General features: G+C 42.3%; 1 protein-coding gene across 2 annotated transcripts in view; it reads right to left on the bottom strand.

The window, feature by feature from the left end:
• Positions 1–27,361, bottom strand: part of VPS53 (VPS53 subunit of GARP complex) — a 70,621-nt gene that overhangs the window by 26,626 nt on the left and 16,634 nt on the right. For both annotated transcript variants that reach the window (XR_010886229.1, XM_067309857.1), the window contains exons 5-15: positions 23,010–23,096; positions 22,587–22,702; positions 21,329–21,448; positions 15,536–15,614; positions 14,006–14,149; positions 12,824–12,966; positions 11,955–12,096; positions 10,115–10,216; positions 6,892–6,986; positions 1,691–1,933; positions 135–282 (exon numbers count right to left, since the gene is read on the bottom strand). Coding sequence is in view for 1 of the 2 variants with exons in the window: in XM_067309857.1 (XP_067165958.1) it covers positions 135–282; positions 1,691–1,933; positions 6,892–6,986; positions 10,115–10,216; positions 11,955–12,096; positions 12,824–12,966; positions 14,006–14,149; positions 15,536–15,614; positions 21,329–21,448; positions 22,587–22,702; positions 23,010–23,096 (1,419 nt within the window). In the remaining variant the exon portion in view is untranslated. The remainder of the gene's footprint in view (positions 1–134; positions 283–1,690; positions 1,934–6,891; positions 6,987–10,114; positions 10,217–11,954; positions 12,097–12,823; positions 12,967–14,005; positions 14,150–15,535; positions 15,615–21,328; positions 21,449–22,586; positions 22,703–23,009; positions 23,097–27,361) is intronic.

Raw genomic sequence — 27,361 nt, 5'->3', positions numbered from 1 at the left:
CATACATTTTAGTTTTTCTGACTCTTCCCCTCTCCACAGCAGCCTACCCCTGAAGAGGGAGCAGCACTTCATCTCTTGAGAGACCAGGGACAGCTGCCAGTGCCATCTCAGAGGGGTTGCAGAGGAAAGCTCACCTGCTGGGTGGTTGCCAAGCAGTACTCTGCAGTGCTAAGGATGCTGCAAATGAGACAAAGTTCTTCGAAAGTAAACTTTGCCACTTCAGAGCCTTCCTTTTCTTTCAGCAGGCTAGTGATGGTGAGCCCACCACTGCTGCTAGTTGTCCTGGAAAAAAAACCAAAACCTGTGAGGCTCTCAGGCATACACAGTAACACATATTGCAAAATCACTACAGGATTTCAATGCCAAAAAAGGCCCTTAAGATCACAAAGTCCAACGCCCTGTGTAACACAGGCCAGGGAATGTCTTGCAATCGTTTCTGCATCAAAACCATAACTATTTTGGATAGAAAACATCTTTTAGAAGACAAACATAACTTGATAGCAACTCTTCAGGCAAAGGAGAATTCATCCTTTCGCAACACATTCGATTAGAACTAAGCTTAATACAGCTTTCCCAGCTAAATTCACCTTGACTGTCAGTAACTCAAAATCTAATGAAAGACTACAGAAAGATCTCAGTGACTATCATGCAGCTTGTTGTAGTTATCTTCTCAATACTAAAGAGATGTCAAAACACATTTGAAACTTTGGTAACCCATTTTAAAAGCTGATGATATCAACACAATAAATTACAGGAGATGTGGCTTCTTTCCACTGCGTTCAAGTGATTAACTGCTGTATAGCAACAAAGAAAGAATCAGAACAGCTTAGAGTCAGGAAATTCCCTACCTCTCAACTCTTTATAATCCAAATCCATTAAAAAAATAGGACAGTGATATTTATCTTGGATGGCAAAAATGGAGCACACAAAAAAATGTGTACAAAGAATGCAACTGAGGTCTGATGGAGAACACACATTAAATTTATCTTTCCACTTCTCTGGATGTAACCCTCTCCCCTTCCATCTGCAAAAGATTTTACTAGTTTCAGAAATTCATTCTGCTGCTCCCAGGTTTACAAGTGAAACAAATACCCTTACCTATTTTAGTGTAACCCCATAATGACTTCCTTTATTTTCTCTTGATTTACACTTATGTATTTTATTTGTATGTATATCAAATTTTTCAGAGCAGAAGCAGTTACAGGTAAGCACTTTAGCACCACATAAATAAATGATCTTTATTATAAATTATTTTATATATATGTATAATTTTGAGCTCATAACACCAGGCAGCTGAGAATCACAGTATGAATGTTACCCTACTAGCAGAGTATGTGCAATTCTGAAAGTTGGATCTCTCTGAAGAGACTTGGGCTGGCATTTTAAAAGGAATTTTAAGAAACTGGAAATATGACTGTTAATCAAGACAGAATATGAAGCTAATTTCCAGGGGCCCTTGATAAAAAAAGTGTTATGGCTGTCCATTTGGTCTCTTGCTGTTTCTCAGTGCAACAAACTGAACTTTTGAGAAAAACCTGAAGAAAATGTAGACATATTGCTGCTATGTGGTTTCTGTGACAGTGAAACATAAATGTTCACAAGTATATATTTGTTAATTAGCTTTATAAAGCATCTGCTCCTTACTGGAATGTCTCAGACTGTGCTGCAGCATTTGGGAAGCTAAACTCACTTGGGCAGGTTTCCAGACAGAATTTTCCAGGCATATTCCCGAAGGTACTTCTGGAATATGGTGGTCAGGGCTATCATCGGCTCGCCTGTGCTGAGCTGCGAGCACTGCACCATGCACTTCTTGTAATAAACAAAGAGGTCGGCACAGCTGGGCAGGACGGCTCCTCCTTCGTCCACGTTGGGCTTGGGAGGACCTTGAGCCTTGAAGTCAGCCACAAACCTGTCAATCAGTTCGCCGAGATTTCTAATGCAAGGAAAGAAGGGAAAGATATTTTAGTACACTGGAGAGGAAAAGGAGGTAAGAGAGAGAATACTGCTTAAAACCAGATGCCCTGTCTTGTGACACTAATAAACACATTCCGATTTTCGCAGTTTGGTATTGCAGCCCTTTCTTATCTCCACCTCCTCAGCACAAACCGCGTACAATAACGAAGACTGGGCTGATGAGTAAACGACCTTTTGTACTCAGAGTTTTAGTGGCAGCTTCAGTCTGTTCTCCAGCCACATATAAAAGCTTGCAAAGTCTGCCAGGACTGGGTTCAGCACATGATGAAAGTGCATAAAGCTTATGCTCAAGTTTCATTCCTGGCACCAGCAAAAGTCACAGTTGGACTTCTCATATCAGCTGCCTTGAGAGCAGGCCTTGGGGAATATGCCTTTAAAAGGGATGTGCTCGAAACGGTGTGCCATTTGCCTTTCTTGGTCCCATTTGGATACCACCTGGTTTTGCACAACTTCACACATCCTTTAAAGAAGCTTTATTTAGCATGAGCACAAAGTGCACTTCCGACTTAAACTCTTTTTAAAGCACAAAAAGCCATACTATTGTCTCCAGCAATCCATTATAACCTGGTCTTTACTCAAATATTTTGGTCTTCAGGCAACAATAAACTTCACTCTACCATTTCATCAAGACAGAAAGGCTTTTTAGCTTGGCAGAAGGCCAGAACGATCAATACAGAACCAAACAAGTCCTCTGATCTCAGGGAGTTCCTTCAGCCCTACTCCTCCAGAGACAGCACATCGTGTCGGGAACCAAGAACAGCCCTCCTGACACTGGAGCTTAGCTAAGTGTAGTAGTCTTTGCCAGATGAATTAAATTACAGCAATAAACCCCCTCCCCGCATACACACAAATACATACATTCCTCCACAAGGAAGGTTAGCTTTTGAGGAATATATAGACATTTCAGATGACCGAATGGCGCTCTACTGACCTAGAGTAGTTGCCAAGTTCATGCATTTTATACTCCCACTTCCACTACAGTTTTGGCTTCACTTCCCTCAGCTTCCCTGCCCACAGCACAGCCTTCGCCCCTCTTCTGGCTGAGGGCTGCAGCATCTAAGCCTCTGGCTGCGCTGAGCTGTGCTGTTATCTGTGCAGAAAGCCAAATCCTTAGAAGGAGAACGGGGAAAGAAAGGACCTGAACTGTAACTCCCATGAGGAACTGAGCTACCAGTTTTAAACAAGATGCTTTCCTTTGCAGTTGATTTTTTATTATCATTATCTTTTGGGAACTGACTTGACAAGACAGCAATGCTGTCCAAAGAAATGAAAACCCTTCTTAAAAAGCCAGTCAAAGAGTTTCAGCTTAATGTTCTTTTAATCCTAAGCCAGTTCACAGGGCACACAGCACAGCACGAGAACTCGCCCAAAGAGACTGTGCCGGATCTCCGGGGATGGGTACAACCTTATCACCAGCACTGATGGTGGTTAAGATCCTTTAGCACATTCTCGCTTACCACTGCCAATTATAGGGAAAAACAACAGACAACAACAACTTTTTCCCAGTTTCTGTTCTCTCTTTCTGTTCATCCTGTGAAAGAGAAAAATCATTATCATTGCATTGCTCCTCAGGATCCACAGCACTGCCCCAGTGGAAAAGGCAACACGGCCCTTCCCTGATAAATTTACAGATTATAGCACCAGAAGAGATGAAATCCTGCTGTGGATGCTCTGCTGAGCCAAACTAATCTACTGGTCTGTCCTTGCAAAACCAGAGCTTTATAAATGCTCAGCAAGGCACGTTGGCTTAAACTAGGCTCACAGGCTGTTCCAAAGACAAGTAGCCCTTTTCTCATGCTCACCACGTGCTGCTTTGAGTACTTTATGTAGCTCCGATTCCACACATAGACACAGCTCCTCCGCTTTGTTACAAGAACTGTGAAAGCATCAGGCAGCTCAACTGATGCGATAAATCTTTACGCTGGCACAGGCAATTGAACGCTGAACCGAGGCATTCATCGTAGTTGACCACAGTGAAGCAAATTACACTTCCCACCGTAGCTGCGCATTAGCCAAACAGATGGCGATGGAAGGAGGGCTCGCATGGGGCACAAGCTGTAGCATTCCTTCAGGTTCTCAAGCAAAGCGGACGTGGCTCGCCCCTTGTCAAAAGCCCCACTAAATTAAACAGCTGCATTTTCACCTCTGCATCTGTGCTTTGCTCCATCTGTGCAACAAAATGGGGCTTTCTTAGCATCCACCAGCCCCACTTTTTTTGATTCTGTCTCAAGACACAGTGAGGAATGTCAATGGCTTTTGTTTCTTTATGCTTATTCCACATGTTCTCCTCTTCTCTGAGGCAAAGCGAAATGTATCTACATTTCCCCAGTCCGCCAAGGCCTTGTCAACTGGGATGCACAAGCAGATGCAGCTGTCCCAAATAGCTGGGAGAGCAGTGCTATGGCTTCCTGCTTATTCTGATACTAACCTGGCCAAACTGCCCTGCACGAGCCAGGATCACTGCTCTTATTTCAGCATGGGATGGAGACAAAGGAAACATTAGGCCATTGTGTACTAACGGTACTGAGATATATTACTGCACACCTCAGTTGATGCCAATGAAACTTTCACACTGGTTTCAATTGGCACAAATATTGCGCTTTAGCAAAACAAAGCTGAGAACCTGGAACAATGGGAGCTCCAAAAATCTGGCAGAAAAAGCTACTGGAAGACAAAACACGGAGGCAGGAGAGCTACAGAAAATAACATTTCTCCATATAGGTTTTGCAAAAAAGCTGAAAGCAAATCCTCTGGCAGGGCAGATGTGCTATTTCCTAACAGCAGCATATCTGCTGGGAGCAAGAACTCTCCATATCTACCCAAGAGAAAATATGAAATGAAATCATATTGAACACAATTTTATTATGGTTCTCAAATCCTTTTATTTCTCCTTTCTCTTTCCCTCAACCTATTCAGCGCTTTTTCTGCATCTTTGGCAATCACAAGAGAGCACCTAGACAACTCCACACTGTGCTCAGTCAGTCAGTCAGTGTGGTGACGTTAATAGCTGGTATCAGGTAGCACCAGGGAACGGGAATGGCGTTGGGATGTCCAGACCACTTGCAGGATTGTATCCATTGACTGGGTATGTCGGAAACCCCTCTGCTCCAGGGGCCGCAAACACACACCGCAAAGAGAACGTGCCAGTTTTCCCAAACAATCAACGCACGTTTTAGCACACTTAAACGTGGCTCCGCACACCGGCAACACCTACCTCCAACAGAGCTGTTGCTCTGCTCCCGCAGAACTGCTCACCGCACAAGCGCCCGCTCCTCGTGCTCTGCCAGGCCGCGAGCAACAGCTAAGCACGCATATCCCCAAAAGGGACAGAAACGAAATCTGCTTAGAAATCTGGTATTTACGCTGCAGCTTGGGGTGGAGAGCAGCACCTTTTCTTTCAGGTGTCTCCTGTTAAACTGCTACAGATTTTGGCACTGTGTTCCTTTAAACGAGTATGGAAACAATTTTCCAGGAGAAAAGGACCAAGCTGCTTTCTGCCACAGACTAAAGCCATGATGAACAAAACTATCGCACTACTTTCTCTAGGCAAAGCCCAAATAAACAGTTAACTATCTAAGCAACTCCTCATTTTCAGACATCAGTCACAGATTCCTCAAAATTTCAAAGGGGGAAAAAGAGTGAAAAATGACAAAGAAAAGCAAATTTTGGCAGAGGAGGGCAGCATGGGGAATACTGTGGCAGTTTTTCTTTGAACTCCTTTGCAGTCTGTGGCTATAAAGCTAATATAAAACATCTCAGGCTCGTAAAGGAAAAGGGAAAAAAAAAAAACACTGAAAACCCCACTGAAAGGGCTAGGAGCACAGTGGGATAGAATTACCAAAATGGGTATTAAAATGGCCCTCAGTGAGAAGGGGAGAAACACTCAAACAAGGTAGTGCTCAGTTTGCTGAGAAGGAGGAAAAAATCCATTTCCCTTTGTTATGCTGCAGAGCAGAACCTAACCCCAGTGTGACAAACCATTGTGCAAGGCTTTATTTTTAAAATTTTTTTAAGCATAAAAAGTTTACGGGACACAGGAACCCTTCAAGATGGCTAGCTTGGGGTTAGGACAAAACCATGACACTGAGCCTCAATTGATGCCCACTGCTATGCAGAAAGTCCACAGAAGATAGGTGGGCACGGACAGATGAGTTACATGAGGCAGGCACCTCTTCCTTGTTTCCAGCCAGTAGCCTGTACTAAAAGACTGTATTAAATATTTTTCAACCATCTCCTTCCTCAACTGGCACTGCAGTCATCACAGAGATGTTATTTAAACCCTGGTGGGAATCAAGGTGCACAAGAAAACGTGATGAGAACTGTAAAAACATTTCAGAGATCCAAGCTGAAATCTCTGTTCATTGAAGTATTTTGCTGCAAGTCAGAAAGGAAGAGGAAGAAGGATTCTAGGGATGCAAATCCCCCTGACAATGTTCCAATCTGTGAATGACCAGAATGTTATCTTACAGCCAACTCATCTATCTACAGCAGCTTTCATCTGAGGATCTCAAAGACCTTGCTTCTATAAAGCAAATCTTGAAATTCCTCTGCCAAGAAGGCACATGTATATTTTACAGAAAAAGCAAACCTACTATTTGTGGAAGACATGAGATGAAAGAAAGGCATGTGTCTGCAGTGGGAACGCAGAAGCAATTTCAGAAACACTAAGCCTCTTCCACAGAAAGGCAGTGGGCATCATTCCTGCAGGCCTTTGCAATTACAGATAAAACCAACATCCACAGCCCTCTGAACACTCATATTTTTGCCTGAGCGAAGGCTCCACTCATTCTAAATTTCCTGAACCACGAGCACTTCAAGAAATTCATTTTCTGTAACGTGAATACATAATCGAGGGCAATGTCACTGTAATGCACATTCGAAAGCAAACAAAACCAAAAGAGCATTCTGGTTACTCACTTGTCCTGGGACTCAATATATACATAAAGGTGAGGCTCAAAGCACTTGGAAACAATGCCGTGAAAAGGGTTGTCTGGGACCTTTGGCTTCTTTGGCTGTAAGGAAACATTTAGAGTGTTGATTTCAAACCCGCCCTGTAAGATCTAGAAGAAACACTAATGCAAACAGCACAGGAGGATCTAAATCTTTAGGAATACTACAACCCAGAAGTTTGCTGTCAGATAATCAAAGGCATATGATCAACAGAATATACAAAATCCGTGTGTCCCAGTCTTCCTTTGCTTTTGCAGAGCTGTCAGTATTCCAAGGAATTTTCTTTTCACTTGTAAAATATTCTTACAGAGAAGACTGTTCCATGCTTTTATAATGGATTTCAGCAGAAGAGGCTCAATGCAATTTGCAAATAAGGAAACCTCACTGCATCCTTCCAAAAGTAACAGGACTCCACTAGCCACCTCCGAAATGAAACACAGCAGTTGTTTGGAAGCAACACTGAAAAATCCCTACATTTTAGAACATTAAGGATAATAACTTAAAGTTACAGACTTCATCTGGATGAATTTTATTTAGATAAACAGAACGTAATTACTGGAGTTGGAATTATACAGGCAACATTATAGGATTGCTTTCACTGTGAAACATGTTTCTGGGGATGCAGAGTTCTACTTTAAAATTGAATTTAGAGCAGTAAGCACATATGCCATTTGCGAGTCATCCGATTTGCTCTCAGTTTATACAGTATTTTTAAAAGCCTGAGGTTTAATTTACTACTGCAAAACAACATTTTTGTACATCCCTACAGTTGGGATACATTCACAAAGTCCAACTTCTTATTACCATACTCTACAAAGTGGCCGAGCACATCTCACTGAAGCCACTGGGACTACAATATGCTTAAAGCTGTTATGTTCAAGTACCACAGCTGGACCAGGTCTTTAAGCTCCTCTTTGTTCTACAACTAGATTTTTTTTTATTGATAGACAATTTTCCTTGTTGTCTGCTGGCAAGCTGACAATCTTTCACCGCCTGCAAAGAAGGCATCAGTGACTCTGGAATGGAATTCTTGCCTCTCTCCACAAAAAGCCAGGTTCAGCTCCCAGCCAATGAAGATATAAATTTTTCCAGTTCAAAATTTTTTTTTTTTAACCAAAGAAAAGCAAATCAAGAGAGCCTAAAGGAGGTACTCTTCTAAATGACAGAGAAGGTGGCACTAGATCATTGGCAGAAACAGCACAGAATAGCTAAGCAAGCATTTCTCAGAAATAATTAAGACTCAAAGACACAAAAATGAATACTAACATGTGGCTGCAAACCTAATATGAGCAAATAGTTTTATGGAGTCCAGACCACCTCTACGAGACTGGCTTCGTTAACCTTTTCACGAACAGCATGACTGGGGAATGTAAGTTTTTACTGTTTTGGGAGAGAGCCACTACCCAGCATCCTCCGTCCCAGCCCCTTTGCCAGTGCCTGCTCGTTTCTGCCGGATGCACACGCTCATCAGAGCTGGGAGGAAAACAATAGGTGGTAATTACAGAAACCTTCCAGTCGCAAAGGTCTCCGGAACAGCAGTGCCAACACAAGGTTGCAGATTCATTATGTTTACGATTCACCAGGCTGGCAGAGCCGAATCCTAGCACAGGACTGTATTTCTGGGAGTGCGCGTGGGTCTTTGCATCATGCCGCTCCCAGCATGTCTGGTAGAGAGAATACTAAATCTTTTAACAGTAGCAGTAAAGCTGTATTTCTGAGTGTGCAATCCTGTCCAAAAGCTGCAGATGTTTAAGCTATTTCCTCCTCGAGTTTGATGGAAATAATAAAAGGTTACTGTTGTCACAGTAAGGAGGTCTGCAGCTGGCCCAGTTTCCTTTCATTACTATCCAAAGTAAACAGATTAAATCTAACAGCTAGGATCACTAAAAGAGGTTCTTTTTAACATGAATTCTCCCCCCCTCACTCTTGTGCTCCCTCTTACACTTGCAAGTGTCCTGAATTCTCAGAGAATTCAAGACTAGAGTCTTAGAAGTGCTCTATCAACCAGAACTGTTCATCTGCAACCCTTCCTTTTCCTTCTCGTCTTCAGCCAGTGAATGCAAAAGAATATCAGGCCTCCAGCACTAACTCTCCAGCACCAGCCACTAACTGATGACACTTCGAAAGGGAAGTAGAGGGGCCTAAAGGTTGAGGCTTCCAAGCATGCATCTGCAAGACAGGGGTCTGTGGGGCAGTCACTCCTGCAGCAGATCCTAGCACTGAGATGTGGATATTAAGACAAGGAAAGCCCAGAGACAGAGGGAAACCTCTCCACAGACTGCATTTCACAGAATAGCGCAGTGGATTGGGCGCAGCCTTCACACCAGGAGGAAAACCAGCCTCCTTCCCTACAGGGAGCAAAGGAGCTCCTTTCACAGGAGCACTGAACTGTTTCTGGCCAGGGCAGTGAATTCGACTATTCATTAAAAACAGCCCACAGTTTTGTGTCTCATCTCTTCACCTGCTTGCCAGCACTCCTGACTTCCCAGTATGGCCAATCCCTCATGCCAAATCGGTGCATCACGACCAACCTTCTTTCAGCCACAACAGATAACTGAAAGAAAGCTCTTCACAAAAAATATCCAAAGCACATAACTCCCCAGGTTCTCAGTATCAGTCTTCTAGATCGCTGATAAAGCCTAACCAATACCACCTCTCCAAGTCATATTTTAACGGAAGGAGCAAAACTTGGCTTAATAGTTCTATTTCAGGACTTCTGCTGTGGGTGGAAGGCAGAGGGCTGCCCTACTCACGTATAAATCTGGTGGGGATGCACTGCAACAAACAGTGCTGATGGAGAGCTACCACCCCACAAAATCTCCAGGGGTGGGGATTCGCGTGGTACCTACGGTGCTGGTCACGCATCAGGACACCACCTGTAAACAGCCCGTTTACAGGACTGTAAACTCACCGAACAAAGAGGGTACCAGGCCCAAACAACTTACAACTGAACGCTTAGAAAGTGTCAGTCTGATGAGTGAAATATGGGGCTTGCAGGCTTTGATATCGGTGCCAATTAAAACACTAGTGCTTACTATTCACTCCTTTAACGTTTGCAGAGTGCTTTGGAAACCCAGTGCTTTTACAAGTGGTTCAGTGTTGCTTGCACTGCAGAGGTAACGGATGAAACAAACTATGGAGATAATACAGTGACTGCCTCATTGACAACTCAAGAATTCGGAAGACTTACTCTGTCCGTATCACTTTTCTCAATCACAATTTCATCTGTCTCTGTCCCAGTTTCATCCTCCAGAAATGGGTTGGTGGAGGGAGGTGGCACTTCTGTTTTTTTCTGTTTAAAAAAGAAAAAAAAAAGTTCCTTGCAAAACAGTCTCTTTTGTACCTTCTCGCACACAGCTGCATGTTTTGCTCTACTGAGCCTTTCAAAGCACTGTACAGCAGTTTGTCTCCTCCAAGCAAAGAGGAGGATGCAGAGGGCCAGGTGGTGCCTCTCGATCAAGGCTGGAGCACAGTCCCTCCTACTCCAGGGCTACAGTCTGCCTCCTCCCGCTCTTCTTGCGCCTGCACTCACCCACTCTGCCTGGACCATCCCTCGAAGGGGCATCCTGACTAATATCAAATCTCCATCCTCTCAAACCCCTCACTCCAGAATGTGGGATCTCCATTAAAAGGACCATCAGGACTCCCAACCATGCTTGCAGCTTCATCAGCTGTTAGACAGAGAGCCTGAAAGGGTACCAAAGGCTCAGGAGAAGCAGCAGAGTACTGAGATCTTGCTCAGGAGGCACTGACATGAGTCAGTCCTAAACCCTTTAGAAATACAAGGCTTAACTGCTAACACAGCCTTCAACTGCAGGCTCGAAAACTGTGCTGCTGCAATAAATCCTGCGTTATTGCTCCCGCCAGACTGCTTGTCCCCACTGTGCACTCTCTGGATACCCATTTATAATTATGGGCTTCATTCTGTGTTTAAAAGAGGTCAGATGACTGCATCCAGGGCTTCACAGTCTCCAGGCAGATCAGAAAGGGGGGAGGGGAGAATTTTCTTTATTTCAAGCCGTACACTCCCCTTCTTCTTTTTCTCTATTATAACCGCTTCTGTTTCTACCTTCTCCAGAGGGATAAAAACAAACCAGCGAAGTCAATTTAATTAAAGCTGCAAACTTCGTATGAAATTTGTCAGAAAAATAAAGCCATATTCTTGAGAGATCTCAAATTCAGCCAGGAGGAAAATCTCACAGGACTTCCCTTTTTAATTAGTGGCACCTACTGATCCACAGCAAATTACTAACAGGTCCACCAGGCTTGCCTGGTAGGCTGAATTATCACATCCAAGTAGGTTTCAAGACACCAGCTGGACAGAGCAGTGAACCTCAAACCAGTGGCTCGTGAGCCACACGTGGATTCTGTGCTCCCAGGGCATTTGGCTGGCAGAGCACTTGGCTGAGATTTCAGGCAGAAAAAGCACAGAGATGACCCCAGAGATATTCAGTGAGCTGTTTCTCTTGGCTCTGCCTTTACAATCTACTGAACGAGACACTGGAAGTGGAAGCTATCGGTGCCTCTGCAAGTAAGACCACCCTAACAGACAATGTGGGGTGGAAAGCTGGTACTGTGTGGTAACCATGTGGTAACTAGAAATGAAGAGAAGAGGGGATTTTTAGTTGTGATGTGTCATCAGCCTGCAGAGAACAAATGTTATAATGCAATCACCATGCCATAATTACCTTGTGGTTCTCTATACCAAAGTGGCTTCAGCTGCAAATAACACAGTGCCCAGGAGAACCGAAACAGTACACAATCAGTACGCTTCCCTTCTCGGGAGCCCTAAGGCAGCCTATCTACCACACTCCGCAAGCTCAAGAATCCCTTTACCCAGCTATAACCCACTGAGTACAGGCACACTTAACACGCTGTGCTGCCAGGGCAAGTCAGAATTTTCCTGGCAGAGAAGGCTGCAGGAGACACCCTTTGCAGTCTCCTATTACCAAAGCTAGGTGTGAGAAAAGGCTTTTTTTCCTCCCCAAAAAGTTGGGGACCGAAGGACTGCTCTTTAGAAATCCCCTTACCACTGTCCCATCAGTCAGAGTGCAACCTGAGAAGCGCTTAGCCAGAAGTCCTTCAAAGTTGGTTGTCCTCTGAATTGCAAACAAAAGCAATTTCACCTCAATCTCCTTTGCTCTTGTGCGCATTATCTTAGCGAGCTCTGTCCTGAAAGGGAGAGGGGGGAGAAAAAAGACAAATGTGTTTTTTTGGATGGAAACATTAATCACCTATGTGCATATGAAGAGAAAGATCCAAAACCTAAGGTTGTAATTCAGTCTATAGTCTCTAGAGAGACACTTTCAGCACAAAATTCAAGCTAATTCCTAAGCTCCTCTCATTGAGCTACAAAACTGCCTTACAGGTCACATTTCAAACACGTAACCACAATTGTTTAGAGCTGTGCGTGTAACAGGACCCCATCTCCTAACACCCCATGCACCACTCCAGCCAGAAAAGCCAGTGCTGTCAAAGCCTTGGCAGTGTCCCCAGCTGGGGTCCCAGAACACAGTAACGGTGCTACTGGGACTCTGGCTAGCATTTCCCCTGGTCTCCTACATTTGCCTTTCAAAGAGATTGGCCTGGGGCAGTCACACCACAGTCAGCTCGTGTTTTCTCATTCAGCCTTTATTGATTCTTATCTCTGCTAAACTGAAAATTCATTTCCATTTTGTCTCACTCCCTAGACAGTAAACACGGTTTTAGCGGTACTTCTCAGGGTTTTCACTCTTTTTTTGTTGTTGCAGTTTTAAAACATGAACAAGCTACACAGATATTTGGAGACAGTCTTTAAAGTCCTTTGTATGTGTGATTTCTTTGGCAAAGGAGAGGCCAATCTTTTGCTTTACGGCAGGTGACCGTGGGGAATCATTGCAGGTTATCCATACACGCTCACCTCGTGACGTGACAGAACTCCACAGCGATACGCTCCGTCATGCACCACTCCTGGGGGAACATGCGCCCATACTTCTCCTCGTAGTCCACCAGCTGGCGTTTTATCCAAGCATAGCGCCTGTCAATCTTATCCAGCCAGGCGACCTGAATAACATGGAGAACAACATCCTCAAGAGCGGCAGCTGCTAATATTCAGCCTGACTGCTTAATTTTCCTGCAGTTGTTTCACAGAGGAAATTGGGCTATCAATCAAGGTTAACTTGACCGATATTAATAATACTTTGAATGCTAACAGTCATTCTTCAAAATGCTTAAACACAAGCTAGACTGAAAATCCTGCCTTATGTGAACTGAGAGAGCAAATTATGTTGAAAATGAGGATAACAGCACCTCTAAATCATGTAGGTAAGACTGAAAACTAAATCCAATAATAATTCATTCAATCCCACCATTCTCTTTGTTTTGCAGACAGAGAAGTTAAGGTCAGCAATGGGATCAGAAGTCAGGAATTCCTGGATTTTCATGTTCAACTGGTTTTCAAACTCTGGGGTTTGTGTCACCATAAGCCAGAATTCTTCTACAAGAGCAGAGTGGGATCATTCCCCCCCACACCCCAAATTTGTGCTTTCTAGCCAAAAAAGCAAAAAGATCAATTCAAAGAACTTTCTTGAAAAAATGCTATTTTAAATGAAGCATTTTAGTCTTTTTCTGCTCTTTGTCATAAACTATCAAATATAAATCTGAGATGATTATATTAAAAAAAACTGTTAGCATCAGGACAAGAAGTTTAAAAAGTATCTACAAAGATTGTTCCACTTACTAGACATGTCTCCCCCCCGTCTTTTTTTAAGGTTTGGGGATGGGGGGTTTGCAACAATCAGAGTTTTCAACCCTTTATGAGGCAGAAAGTATATGGCTAACTTGAATTCATTTGTTATAGGAGGGGAAAACATTTCCAAAGCTGATCTATGAATCTGAGCTCTAAGGAAGGAGGAAATAATCCTGGCAGGAGACCACATTGCCTCCAAAGTCATCAGCCAGTCAGTAACACACCAGCAAGTCGCTGCCTCCAAGCCCCTAGGTCAGGAACACAGTACCAGAGGAAGCTGTGGAAGTGCGAGGTTTGCACATACTACCAGAGCAAAATGCAAAATCCAAATCTGGCTTGCTATGCTTTCCTTACATCTTGGTTTTCCTGGAAGAGGACCAAATACTCAGAGAGGTGTTGCTTAATAAACTTCTTGATGATTTCCTGTTTGATTCTGGGATCCAGGACATTGGCAACTAGACATGCATCACGTAGGACATTGCTGGGTCCACCGGGCCTCTGTCAAAATAAACAGGAACAAATGGTTTAAGGTTAAACAGCCAAAGGGGTGATTGAAAACTGTACTGCATCCAGGGTTATCTTGTTTTTACCCTTTCCCAATACTTTTCTCTTTTTGATGCTTTCTGCTGTTGGACAAACAATTGAGCTCCCTCCTTAACACAGGCAGTAAAGTTATGTGGCTCCACGGCCAGGAAGCCACCAACCTGCAGAAGTGCAGCCAGCTCCTTCTGCAGAAAAGACCCATTGACCCATGACTTCCGCAAAGCCTTCCACTAGTGTAGATATTCTGAAGAGCAGCTAAGAGAAGTGATTGACAAGTGGGACAAGAAAACTGTTTTCTGCAAAACTGAAGGCCAAATTAATGGGAAAAAAAGCAGTCTAGAGGTGATCAAGTTGCAAAATGTAGATTAGCATCTGATGCTGATCTGTAGTGGCCCATAACACTATATCTGTGGAGAAGACAGAAAATATAATTTAGAAGCATTTAAAAAAATACTCTCTTTTGAAGCTGCTTCATGTGGACACAGATTTGCTCTTTATCAAGAATCTGTTCCAAACAGTTTTCTCTTTTCTGTTAGTTTTATGAAGAAACCAGCAGAGCTGGTACTTTGGAAGACAGAACTAGAGTTTTCTTTGCAATAAATTCAAATTCACACCTACCCTCTGTATCCTTTGCAAGCATTCAGATGCATTATTTGGCTAACCTGTGAAGTGTTCCCAAGAGGAAGCATATTTGGTACCTCAGTCCTAGCCCAGGCTTATATCTGTGCTGTCTGTATAAAGCAGAGACAACAGGCCCCAGCAGACTTAGTGACGGCACGTCACGAAACAGCCCGCGCTTGGCTTTCCCTAAATACAACTTCTGCTTCTCCTAAATGCATCTTTGGTGTCTGACAAATAGCCAGGGACGTGGGCGAGAAGCACCTGGGTCAGACGCTCGGGGAGCAGGACCCCGCTCCGGTCTGCATGGCCGTACGCGCAACGCCCGCTGCGCTCCTCGACTGGCTTGCAGGCCTTACTGCGATAAACGTGTTCAAACAACAGAGCGACTCCGAAAGTCACTGTGACGGGGTCACACTGATTAGTGCTTCCCTCTGGCTGGGCGAACGGTCAGCACAACACTACTTCCCAAGCACACCTCAAACACAGCATGAGAGGGGAAGGGTGTCGTTTCCCTCCCACATTCATCAGAGAGAAACAGGCAGGAACGTTATTGCTATCGCCCTACAGCTTGGGAGACTGGTTTGGTTTCTAAAATAACTCCTGAAACAGAGACAGATCAAACGTAGAAGTAAAATGAGATAAAAGCAGGTGACAATTACGTCTGACAGGCAACTTCAGCACTGCTGTTCAAGGGAAGGAAGAGGGGAAGGCGCTCTTTACCTTTGTACCTTGCGAAGGAAAGGCTTCTTCAAAGTCCGCCAGGATTTGCTGTCCTAGCTCGTTCTGCGCTGCCTTCACCCTGATGAGGAAATAGGAAGCAATGACTTTGGTGGTGGTACAACAACTTTTTTGGTTCGTTTTCAGCAAACATAACTACAAAATGGACTTCAATCCTAACAGTTACCTTAAGTTTTTTTTTTAAGGAAAAAAAGCAAGCTAAGGAAAAAAAAACAACCCACATTAAGAAGGCCCTGCTGCAAGTCAGTATTTCAGTAAGGGCCAGTTCCTCAGCTGAAGAATCAGCACCGTTCCTTCGATGCCAGTGTGATCGGTTCATAGCAGATCCTTACATCTGTGTGTATTGAACACATTTTATCAGAAGTATCTTTCTAACACATAAAAAGCTTCACAATATCTCAATCTTCACAGTGAATTTTTCACAGTTCCACATACACTGACCTACTTTTAAATGCATCCACGTGAATACTGTTTGGCTGTGGTTGTATACTATAACCTCTTTATGTCTTAAGAAGCATAAAAGAGCAAAGGTATGAAATGGGTGAAAAAGTCTGAACAGACCACAATCTTGCTCTTTATTTAGCTCAGAGAATAAAGCTTCCAATTTCCAGAAATAAAAGTCAATATGCCCTAATTGATACTTCTAGGGAAATGGAAATGCCTACACATACTACAAAGAGCCAAAATAAATAGCTAGGCACTTATATTCCTCTGCAGACCTTGAATTCTTCCATCACTTTTTATTATACTGGAAATACTTTAAGGACTAAACTGATTATTCAAAGCAGTGCATTCTTCCACAGAGACTGATACATTAGAAAGAGTGGGTACATTTACTTTTGTGAAAATGTTTGTACAGAGTGGGGGTGGGCAAGTGAAGAATTTGGATTTTTTTTAAGACTCCTTAACCTTATCAAAGAATGATATACTACTTTAATCTTCCATTTCAGATCCATTAGTAGCAGAAACACTACAAGACAACCTGACAATGTTGGAGAATAAGCTGGATTCTTTAATGGTGCCAAATGCAGAAAATTCTATTCCTTTAAAAGTTAGGGTTAAAATATAACATATTTGTGATTTAACTGTATGTATGACCTGCGTTCGTTATGCAGGATTTATTTATGGGGTTTTTACTTGAAAACTTTCCTGCCTGCAATGTCAAACATAATTCTCACTTAAGCTCTCTGCTTCACAGGAATGTTTGAAAGCTTATATACCCTTTCAGGTATAGACCACAGTTAATACCTGCATATCTTACTGTAAAACAAAAGGGATTCACTAATATGTTGAAATAGAAGGAGCAGGAAATTTAAGCAAGAAAGAGGAGCCCATCGCAGCAGCCCCAACAGGTATAATCCTGCTTAAGTTGCACAAGGAACTCATGTCAGAAAGCGTCACAGAACCAAACCTTTTGACCATCAAAAAAACAAAAAGAAAAAAAAAGAAAAAGACACTAAACATGGACTGAAAAAATAGTATCTTTTAAATAGTCAACAAACAATAAGTCTTTAGTATCAGGAGCCACAAAAATGAATGAGATTATATAAACAAATGAAACTATTAGCCCTGGTACTGATTTCCTTACGTAGGAGAAGCTACAGTAACCTTCCCATTTGAAACCAGCTGCAGTGCAAAGTACAGTGAAAGCACTGAAAGAAGAGCAGCCAGATTCCTAAGGATTCAACAAACGTAAAAGAGGCCTCATCAGGCAGTTAAAAGCCCTGTCCACAGGCTTTGTTATTTTAGGCACTGATTCAGAAAAGTACTTACGGAGATTCTTAATGGGGATTCTCATATCCTTAAATTAAGAAACTTGCACAAATGCCTTGCTGAACTGAGGTGTTAAAATTGTTGGGTTTTTTAAGCTATCATGCATAAACATCTCCCCAAAACAAACAAGGGAAATGGGTTTTAGCATTTTTTGCATTTCTTGTAAGACATGGATAGGGCAGAGAAATCAAAGTAGCCCAAGGTTTAGGCATGTGTGAGCGACCAGCGTGTGCCTCACTGCCCTCCCAGTAATTATCACTCTTTATATAAGCCCACACACAGACACGCACAATTATTTTTTTTCCATTAACATGCACTCAGAAACATAAAAGTCTTTATGCCACATCTTTGCAGAGGGATTGCTTTAGTTAGAGAACACAGGAAGGCACTTGCTTTAGCCGCTGGAGATTATTGCTCCCCACGGAAAGCTGTGAGCCTTTCAATTCAAAATAATCCTCACGCAAGGGAAATGGAAATTGCAGAGGCTGGAGCCTTGATCCCAAGGCTACCTTCACTTGCGCTCACCATCAAGGACCATCTGTGCGCGTGCATAATAAAGCGTGCATTTAACCATTTGCAGAAAGCGAATTGCGCAGAAAGCGAATTGCGCACGAAGTCTCAGCAACCTCAGACGCTCGGGGTTTGTAACAGATTTAGGATCTCTTCTGGGGTCCGCGTCATCCAGACGTCTCTCCCCAACCAGACGCCTGCAGCCCGTGTGCTGGGCGACTCAGCGGGCAGCCTGACTCCACGCCATGGGGAATCGCCTTTTCACGTGGCTGCTCGCACGCACCAAGACCTTTGGGTACGTGAGGATTAGTGACTTTTCTCTGACTTGCTCTCACCTTAAAAAACAAACAAACCAACCAAACCTCAAACAAGCAAAAAACCCAACCAAACAAAAAAACTACAACAACAACAAACACTGCTGTGTTTCAAAGGACAGTAAATTGCTAGAAACCACAATTCCTTTAGCCAAAGCTACCAGAAATATTAAACTACGCCTGGCAGTTTGCTAAGATAAAAAGGGGCTGAGCTAGCCTATTTTTCTGCAGTAAACTTATAATTATCTTTCTTCTAAATACTTTCCAGGCTTTTTTCCACTATCTGCTAGGCTTTCCAGACCACTTTCATGGGTGGGTTTGTGACCACTAATTGAATACTCCCTCCAGAGACAGAAAACAGAACAGAAATAAGAGATAACAAAATACCACTACTAACTACAGCAAACACCTTCCAATGCACCATATTATTAGTTGTTTTAGGAACATAACTAGAAAAATATCTGCATTTGGATGTGAATTGTGACATTTTTACATCAATAATCAAGAGCATCAGTACAAGAATCCAAGTCCCTGAGGGTCCAGTCAACTCACCAATGAATACTTTAAGTGGGGTTTTGTTGGATTATTTCCCAAGGGACAGGACAGGTGGAAAGCAACATTTAAAACACATCATTAGTTTTCACAGCATCAAGGAGCAGGAACCTAAATTAAACACCGTGTGACAAAGATCACATCCACCAGCACCACGCAGGCACTTTTCTTTCCCATGGTTTCCCGTTCATATTTGACTTCAATTCATTCATGGCAAGAAGGAGAGGCTCTTTAATAAAGAAAGCAAGCGAATCCACCCATCCCGCCATGTATTTAATAGATTTCAGTTACTGCCCCTCATCTTCACCAAAATCTACTTGCAAGAGGCATTTCTTGCTTTCTCAAATGTCCCAGAGCCTTCAGTTGTGCTATTAAACGAAATTCATGAAGATATCAAACCCCAGCAATTTAACAGTATAAAAATAGTACTACAGAAGTCAGGCAAACTTCTTTTGACGTTTCATGAATCTTGAAAGTATTTTCAAGCAAAGAGAGGAAAAAAGTCAACTCCAAATTGTGCTCTAATAGGTACACGTGTAGTCAAAGTCCAAAGCAGATATTACAGCACAGTAAAGCTCCCTGGAGTAATTTGCTGCCTGGATGTCAAAGCAGTAAAGAGATCCTAGCAACACATTGGGTGTAGCTCTCCTTTCACCCCACAAAACAGCCACTTCTATCACTACCAGATGGTGCAACTCTCACTCTGTAAACACTGGAAGGAAAATCCAGCAGAGGCAAAACTAAAAATAGGAGGAACAGACTTGGAGCTTCTCAGATCCTTATCTTGGAGCGAGAATAAAACAAAGGGAGTTTTCTTCCACGTCCCTGCCAGTCTCTCTCGTGTGACTTGATACCATTGTGCCTTTTAGCAGCAGCATGAAGTTTTTTCTAATTATCACCAACTACAAAAGCAGTAAATAATCTTCCATTAGAAAGGGAAAAAAACACCAGAATTCTGGCCCACGGCTTAAACTACGTGTGGCTGTAAAATGGCCAATGCCAGCAGACTTCTGCCCAGGGCACTACCACTCTGGAAGAAAATGAAACGAGTTATCTTTGAGATGAAGGACTGGAACAGACAACAACTCAAATGCAGAAAAGCGCTGAGATGTGTTTATATCTCTTTAATGTTCATGTTCATTTAAGCAAAGGCTTATGGTCAAGCGCTTTGTTAAACCAAAGGCCCCCTATCTCCCCCTAGATTTAGGGTGGATCTTTCTTTAGCTCAGTCTCATGGACTCCATCTGGGTTTTCTGGAATAGGTATCTATACAATAAAGAAAGTCCAGCAGATTTACATGAAAACGCTACAAACAAACACTTGAACACTGTTTCCATTGCTAAACAGCACAGGCAGCCAGCTGCTGTCTTAGCAAAGGGAATCACCAAAAAAATTAATTACTGTGCCTGGAAGGCTCCTTCAAGTACCTCTGTAATGAGCAAAGTCATCTCAGACATCAAGAGGATGGCAGTGCAGATTTGCAGTGTTCAAACATCAAGCTGAAAAGAAACACTGTCAAATATGATAGTATCATTAAGAAGGTTCACCCCTAATGTTTCATCTCAGAGCTGTGCTCAGCACTACTGCAGGGTGTTGAGCAAATACCATGTGTGGCGTAGGGGAAATAAAGCCTGCTGTAAAGCAGGAAAAGTAGGTTTGGGCTCCCAGCCCACCCCAGGGACAGCAATGTCCCCTTGAACAGGGAGGCCCTAGTTCACTTCCCTTGGCACCCAGCTGTCAAGTCCCAAATGAAGCCAAAACCCTAGGAGATCTGGTGGCTTAATCACCACTGAGCCTTCATCTGCTACTGTGGAGAACGGTGGGCTCTTCCTCCTGGAGCTGCACCACAACTCACCAAATTCAGACATGTAACTCCATGCTAGAAAATCAGGGCTATACAAGCTCAAAAGCTTTTTACAAGTGCAAAGCTTTAAACCAGTCAGGCATGCTGCATGTTATTTTGGAAAACTTTGTCATTACAAGCCTCAAAACTCAGCAGAATTGGGCAACAGGTACAAGTTTTGGCAGAAGACGCTCAAGGTGCTTGGAATAATTGAGTTTGGCAAGTCCACGAAAAGAAATCCTGCCTGCCTGCTAATCCATGGCAAGATGGAACAGTTCTTGGTGCAGTTCACAAAAAGATCCAGCCCTTTGTCTACTATGCAATTTGACAGCGGTAAGGCACATGTCTGGGCAGAAAGTGGTCCCAAGCACCACTATGTTAAATGCATGTATTTCTGCTTCATGCCAGGTAGCTGGACTATCTCACTGAGCTTAAGAAAGCAGCAGAAAGTATCACCTCAAGATTTACCACAAACACCCGTACACCAAGGTCAGATTAAACAATTTGCACTTCTATAAATTACTCCAGGTAAGCAAATTAAAAGCCTGTCAATGAGAAGTCCAGAACATTTATGAATTACATCCATATTAATTGCTATCATTTAACAGAATAGACCGCTCAAGATTTGAGCAAACTGCATCCAATTTTAACCAGTTTGGGCTGGAAATAAGCTCAAAGGACCATGTCCAGCCTTTACATTCTTGTGGAACTGATTCTGTCTAATGCATTTTCTAACCTTCCTTCCCAGCAGGCAGGCGAGTGCTCAGCATTTGATTATTTTACCTTTCAGAAAGCTGTCGAATCTGAGGAATCCCCATGTATTTGCTGAAGTGCTCTAACACATTCACGACACCTTGGAGAAGGTTGGCAACTTCCCCATATTGTCTCCTCCTGGTCATAGCCCTGTAGAGGAAATTGGAGATTTACAAAGGCAGGTTTGTTGAAAATCTTGGGTGGTAATTCCACAGGTTACCTCATCCTTGCTGGATCATGCCAGTCCCTATTGACATTTATTTTTCTAAAATACACAACTCTTCATTAACATTCCAATACAGCATTACAATTTCATTCAACTGATGCTAAAATAAACCAAGCCAGTATACATCTAACAATGCTTCAAAAAACATAAACGTCAAAAGCAACACTTGGCAAAGAACATGTAAACTACTGAATGCATTCGCTTCCCAGTATGGGTCCAGAGGCAGTAAATGCTGTTTCACTATAACGACCTGAGGTAAGCCATTTGTCATCACACACAAAGTGCGAGTTAGAGCTTCATGGGGAGCAGAATCATTATGCAGAAAAGCTATTAGCCTCAACTTTTCTGTTAATAACTTTCGCAGGGAACTGACAAAAAAAACCCAACCAAGTTTATTTTTTCTTCATCCATTAGATCATTCCAATGGAGACAGCAGCTTAAGTAAAATTTAATTCTAAACACTAAACAACCCAGTGTTCGTGCAGAATTTGCTACAATCCAAGAACAGGCTGTGCCTGGGTCTTGCAACTTCACAGATGCAACATGTAAAAACTGGATTCCCTTAGCCAGTGTGTTTCTCAAGCATGTTGAAAAACCACAAAGGACTATTAGGAACATGTAGCCTCAACTCCATACATACTACAAGCTGTAAGGCTTCTTTGAACTCATTCCTCTCAGAACTAGAGTAGACCTTTCTGAAAAGAGATTCCATCCCAGTTTAAAACCCAAGACTGATAAGAATCCCCCCAACCCCCTGAAGAGCACATTCTTAATGAGGATACTGGACTGTATTACTCTTTAACGAAGCAAGACTCTCATTCCTTATTACCAATGATCAACACTGCAATTCAAGCAACTGATGCTGCAAACCCTTAGATCTAACACTATAGGTTGCAAGTCACTTTGAGTAAGACAGAAAGGATCAGCCAACAATGACTGCAAGCTATAAGCAAACTTTCCTCCAGAAGAACAAGCAGTTGTCACAGACCTACTCAGAGCACTGCACTGGACTCAAGAACTCAGCAGTAGTGTTAAAGCACCACTAAAAATACACATGCTTACTCCAGTGAATCCACACCCCCCGCCAGCATGTGGAGGTGATTGAGGGTGGTGATGGAGGTGGTCAGATGACGCTTGGCATGATCTAGCTGTTTGATATCCCGTGTGATTTCTTTAACCTAATGAATACAAAAACAAGAGTCTGGTTAAATATCAAGCCACAGCAGCAATGTTTTAAGGAGATGAGAAGGGCTCTCTTCTCCCTCAGGGACTAGAAACACGTTAGCTCTATAGCCAGGCAAACACAAAGACAAGGATACAGGTTCTACAAACACTATCAGATTTTTGATCCAGAACACATGTTCAATAGTGATTACCAACCAGTCAGTAGAACCATAGACAAAAATGTTCTCTCTCTAATGAGAGCTGGAAGCAAAGGTCAGTGTTCCACTCCCTTTCCAAGGCTAGGAAGAAACTGCTACTCACCATTTGTTCTGATTTTTCAGCCTTGTCTTTAATATCCTTAATTTTACCAAAGAGTTGTTGAATTGCTTTCTGGGCTTCTTCCAGAGCCTGGAAAAGAAACAAAGAAGAGTAGAGAGAAAATCCACTCAGTTTTCACCTTCTAAGAACTATACAGTTGCTCCCTTCAGCAACCTGGGCCAGGGCAGTGGAGGGCAGCTGTTCTGTTACAACGAAAATATGGTTAGCACATCAAAAGCCAATACATAAATACTTTTATACTGGGATTTTAATCTGGGTGGACCAATGTTTCAGTGTTCATTTTACAATAATGCTCTGACAAAATCTGATTGAGATTTTCTGTGAAAGCACTCTACATGATATGAACTGGAACATCAGTAGGTTTAAGGTTACTGCACTGTTTCCAGTGCAGAAAAAATGTAAACGTCTACTGATCGATATGTCTTTAGACAGGGAAATAAAACCTCTACATTATGACAAACACTGAAAACACTCTTCCTAACGATGATGTTTTTGGTTTATTCCAACCCCCACTTTTAATAGCTATGTTGTATCATTGGTCCTGAGATTAGATGCATCTTCTTACATGCTCTTTAGTGGTTGAACTTCATCTCCAAATTTGGCACTGTAGTTGTTCTAAAGTCAAACCAAGTGACACATGCATTGCTGTGCTGAACAACCATCTCCTATTTATTTTCCTTTCTTTGAACGCCTTACATACAGAACATTGAGTGCTTGCCTAAAAACCTCACTGAATTAACAGCATATGATACTGTTGAAAAATGTGATGCATGTTTTGTTGATTCCTTTGAGGTGGGCAATTCAGCCCTTCATCCACAGGTGAGAGGAGTGGTTCTTCCTAGGCGCAGAACAAAGCGCACAGGTTAAGCAGTACCCACAAGAGAGTTGAGCACAGTAAGCAAACTTGGTCTGTATTTTTGTACCATTTTGCTGCAAGCTTCTTGGGGTATCCGGTCTCCCTCATACAACCATGGTGTATCCTGACCTCATACAACCAGCATGAACTTCACATGGATGCAACAAGCAAAGCCGCATGTCCAAAATCACATGTCCAAAATCTGATTTCTGAAGTAACAACACATTCTGCCTTCCCAGTCTGGTAATATTTCCATCTCCAGCTCCACTTTCTTTCCTGCAGTTAAGCAAGCTTCTATTCCTCTGTTTTTATATCCAGTCCCATGACCAAGGTTACAATACTAGCTACAGGATCCTTCAGCAAATAAATTTAACACATCTTCATTTGGAAATGTAAGAGCAAACTGTCCGCCAGGAGGTTTTGCTGGAACATAGCTGCATTATAATAAAAGCATAAAAGTTGGAAACATTTTATAATTCATTTTCCAGAGGGGAAAAAAAAAGTCTCCTCTGAAATATCTTCTGAATCATGTGAAAGTTAACACTTTATCTATTAGTGTCACACAGCTACCATATAGCATACTCAGTAAATGAATTGAACACTTAAATGTGCTACAGGGACAGCTATATTAGGAATGAACACCACCACCTTTCTTCTAATTTGGCTGCAGCCTAGTCACTATTTAGAATAGTTGTATTCCATTCAAAGGCATGTGGATTAAACATAAACCAAAGAACTAAAGAATGCCCTTTTCAACATATTTAACTATTGTCTCTGTACTGAGTCCCAGACCATAGCAGCAGCACATTACTCAAGTGGGCTATTAAGCAAGCACCAAATGCCCTGCATATTCCGAGATTTGGATGGGTCTGTAGAAAAAAAAAAAATCAACCTGAAGATCTTCACAGATGCCAGCTGCTATGTTTCCCTTTGCTTCAGCACTACTGTTAAATGCTAATTTCTCTGCACGATCCCAAGGAAGGTCAACAGAGCTGCTGAATTCTCTAAAAGAAGAGACGAGGATTTAGCCAGTCCCCTCCAAAAAAAGAAGTTTCTCCAAAAGGAGACATTATTCAACTAGCCTCCTCCATCTCCAAAGCCGAGGCAATCTCACACAACTCATTCAGTCTTTGGATCACCTCAAACCAACTTTCAGGAATAGACATTTGTTTGGATCACATGTATGCGGACAAACTATTGGGAGATACGCTAAGGAGAGTCAGTCATAGGAAGCCTGGGAAGATCCTACAAGCCAGGCGGCACACAAACCAACACAGAACACTCGGTAGGATCACTCCCAAATTCGCAGCACCAGCTGACCCTTCTTAAACAGGTCTCTGATCTCCCTCTCCTCTCCCATGTAGAGCATTTTTTTCAAATACAGGCTCAGACAATAGTCACAGCAGCTCTCGTTTCTGACACAACCGCCAATCTGCATGCTGAGGCCCTCAGCCATCCATCACAATCCTTTCTTTTGGGTGGTAGCACCTCTAACCTGTTCTCCAAAAAAGACAGCATGAGTTCCTACTTTAAACATCAATATTCAACTCAGAAGGTCATTCGTTCTCGATAGCCTTCAGAGACCAAGATCTGAGTAAAGAACACAGTGAGCAAGGATTCCCATCTTGGTTCTTCGGGAGGGTTTTACTTTAAAATCCCTATCCACCAAGGTAAACTGTCTTATCCATTTTCTTCATAAGATAAAATATCCTCTGCCTGAATACAGGGGCCTTTTCCAAAGTTCCTGCACCACAATTTATCCTCAGAGACTGGTCCAAAGCAGGCCCAAAGAGGTTTTCTACCTGTCCACATAACAGCAGTTTCTCTTTTGTTCGCTGTTAAGGAACCACATTCAATCTACGTCTTTAACAGGTCAAGGTACTACTTAATAATATTGTGACAAAAATCAGTGGGGACTCTTTAGAGGAAACTGATTTATACCTGAAGAGCGAGTTCCTACTGCTCACTGTGGTGAACACGCAGCACGCGCCGCAGCGGGCAGACGCCACACCTAAAACCGTCACGGGAACCCTGACCAAATTCAGACGGGATGGTATTCTTGCATACTTAAAACTGCCAGAAATAAGGTGAACTGGTGTCGTCCCCTGGTCCTGACACTTCTTGCTTTTACCTCCTCCCAGACAGTGGGAACACACAAGTGAGACGAGTGCTCTGCCCCCGTATGATGAATTAAAGAGGTCTGGTCTCCTGCTGCTTTGAAAAATAACAGGGCTGTAATTTGGGGGAGAGGAGAGGATAGGCAGGAACAGCAGCTGATGTTCTGTTCAACTTTTATATTGCAGCTCTTAGAGAAAGGTATACATTCCCAGAACTGTTAAAAAACCCACACAGAAAACTCAACAGCAAACTTAATGGACTTGAGTAAACTAGAATTGCTCATAAACACTAGTTTCATTTCTTAAAACTTGCTTCCAAATATTTGCTTAGTCATTAAGACATAAATCTTCAACTAATTCAGTAGCTACTCTCCAAAAAAAAACAAAAAAAACAAAAAAAACAAAAAAACAAAAAAACAAAAAAACAAAACAAAAAAAAAACAAAAAACAAACAAACAAAAAAAAAAACAAAAAAAACACACCAACCTGTATACTCCTTATTTGAGCTGGAAGAAACTAATTCATTAATGTGCTCTATTAACGTCCTTGGGTATTTTTTTAATATATATAATTTACATTTAGAGATGAGAACATTTTTTTCAAACATACATATGATCTGCTAAAATTAATGCTGGATGAAAATTTATTATTCTTTTAGCCGGAAGAACACTGTCAGATAAATCTGATGGAAAACTCAGAACCGAATCAAAAGCGTTATTTGTTGGACAAAGCCTACCATTAAACATTCCTATGGTTCTTTCTAAAGAAACCAAATAAAAGTTTTAGGCTGTAACATTCCAACTGCAGCATTTGAAAGTAAAGTACTGCAAGCAGAGGGAGGAAATTAAAATAACCAATAATGGAAAAAAATAAGTTCACCATCCTGGTCACGTCAAAGACAGAGTAAAGCAAAGAGAGCACAATCAATGAAACACTAACTTATTTTTTTATAAAAACATCTTGTATTTGATAAATGATGTTCATTATTGAGGGATAAAAAAACCAACATCTAAGATGTGAATATAGGCCTAATTATTCAAGGTCTAACACAGAAGCTTGTTACATTATCTAACACTTATCCTTTCTCCTGTAAAACAGGAAACGGGAAATTGCAGGCACTGAGAGACTACCCTTTATACTTGGTAAGAGTGCATTTTCTTTCCAGTAAATTCAGTCTTCTACACGCAATAACTGCTCCCTTTAAGGCAGTGAATCATGAGTTTTAAAAGCACTTTCTTATTGCTTTTTTTATTATTATTTTTACTAATAGAGGATTTATCTTGGACAGAAATTCTAAAAACAAAACAATATCATGAGAATCAGAACTACTCTTAATCTGACGTAACTGATTTATGTGGTTA

The sequence above is a fragment of the Apteryx mantelli genome, chromosome 22 (genome assembly GCF_036417845.1).
Source record: "Apteryx mantelli isolate bAptMan1 chromosome 22, bAptMan1.hap1, whole genome shotgun sequence".
NCBI lineage: Eukaryota > Metazoa > Chordata > Aves > Apterygiformes > Apterygidae > Apteryx > Apteryx mantelli.
This window is presented reverse-complemented; position numbering and strand designations above follow the sequence as displayed.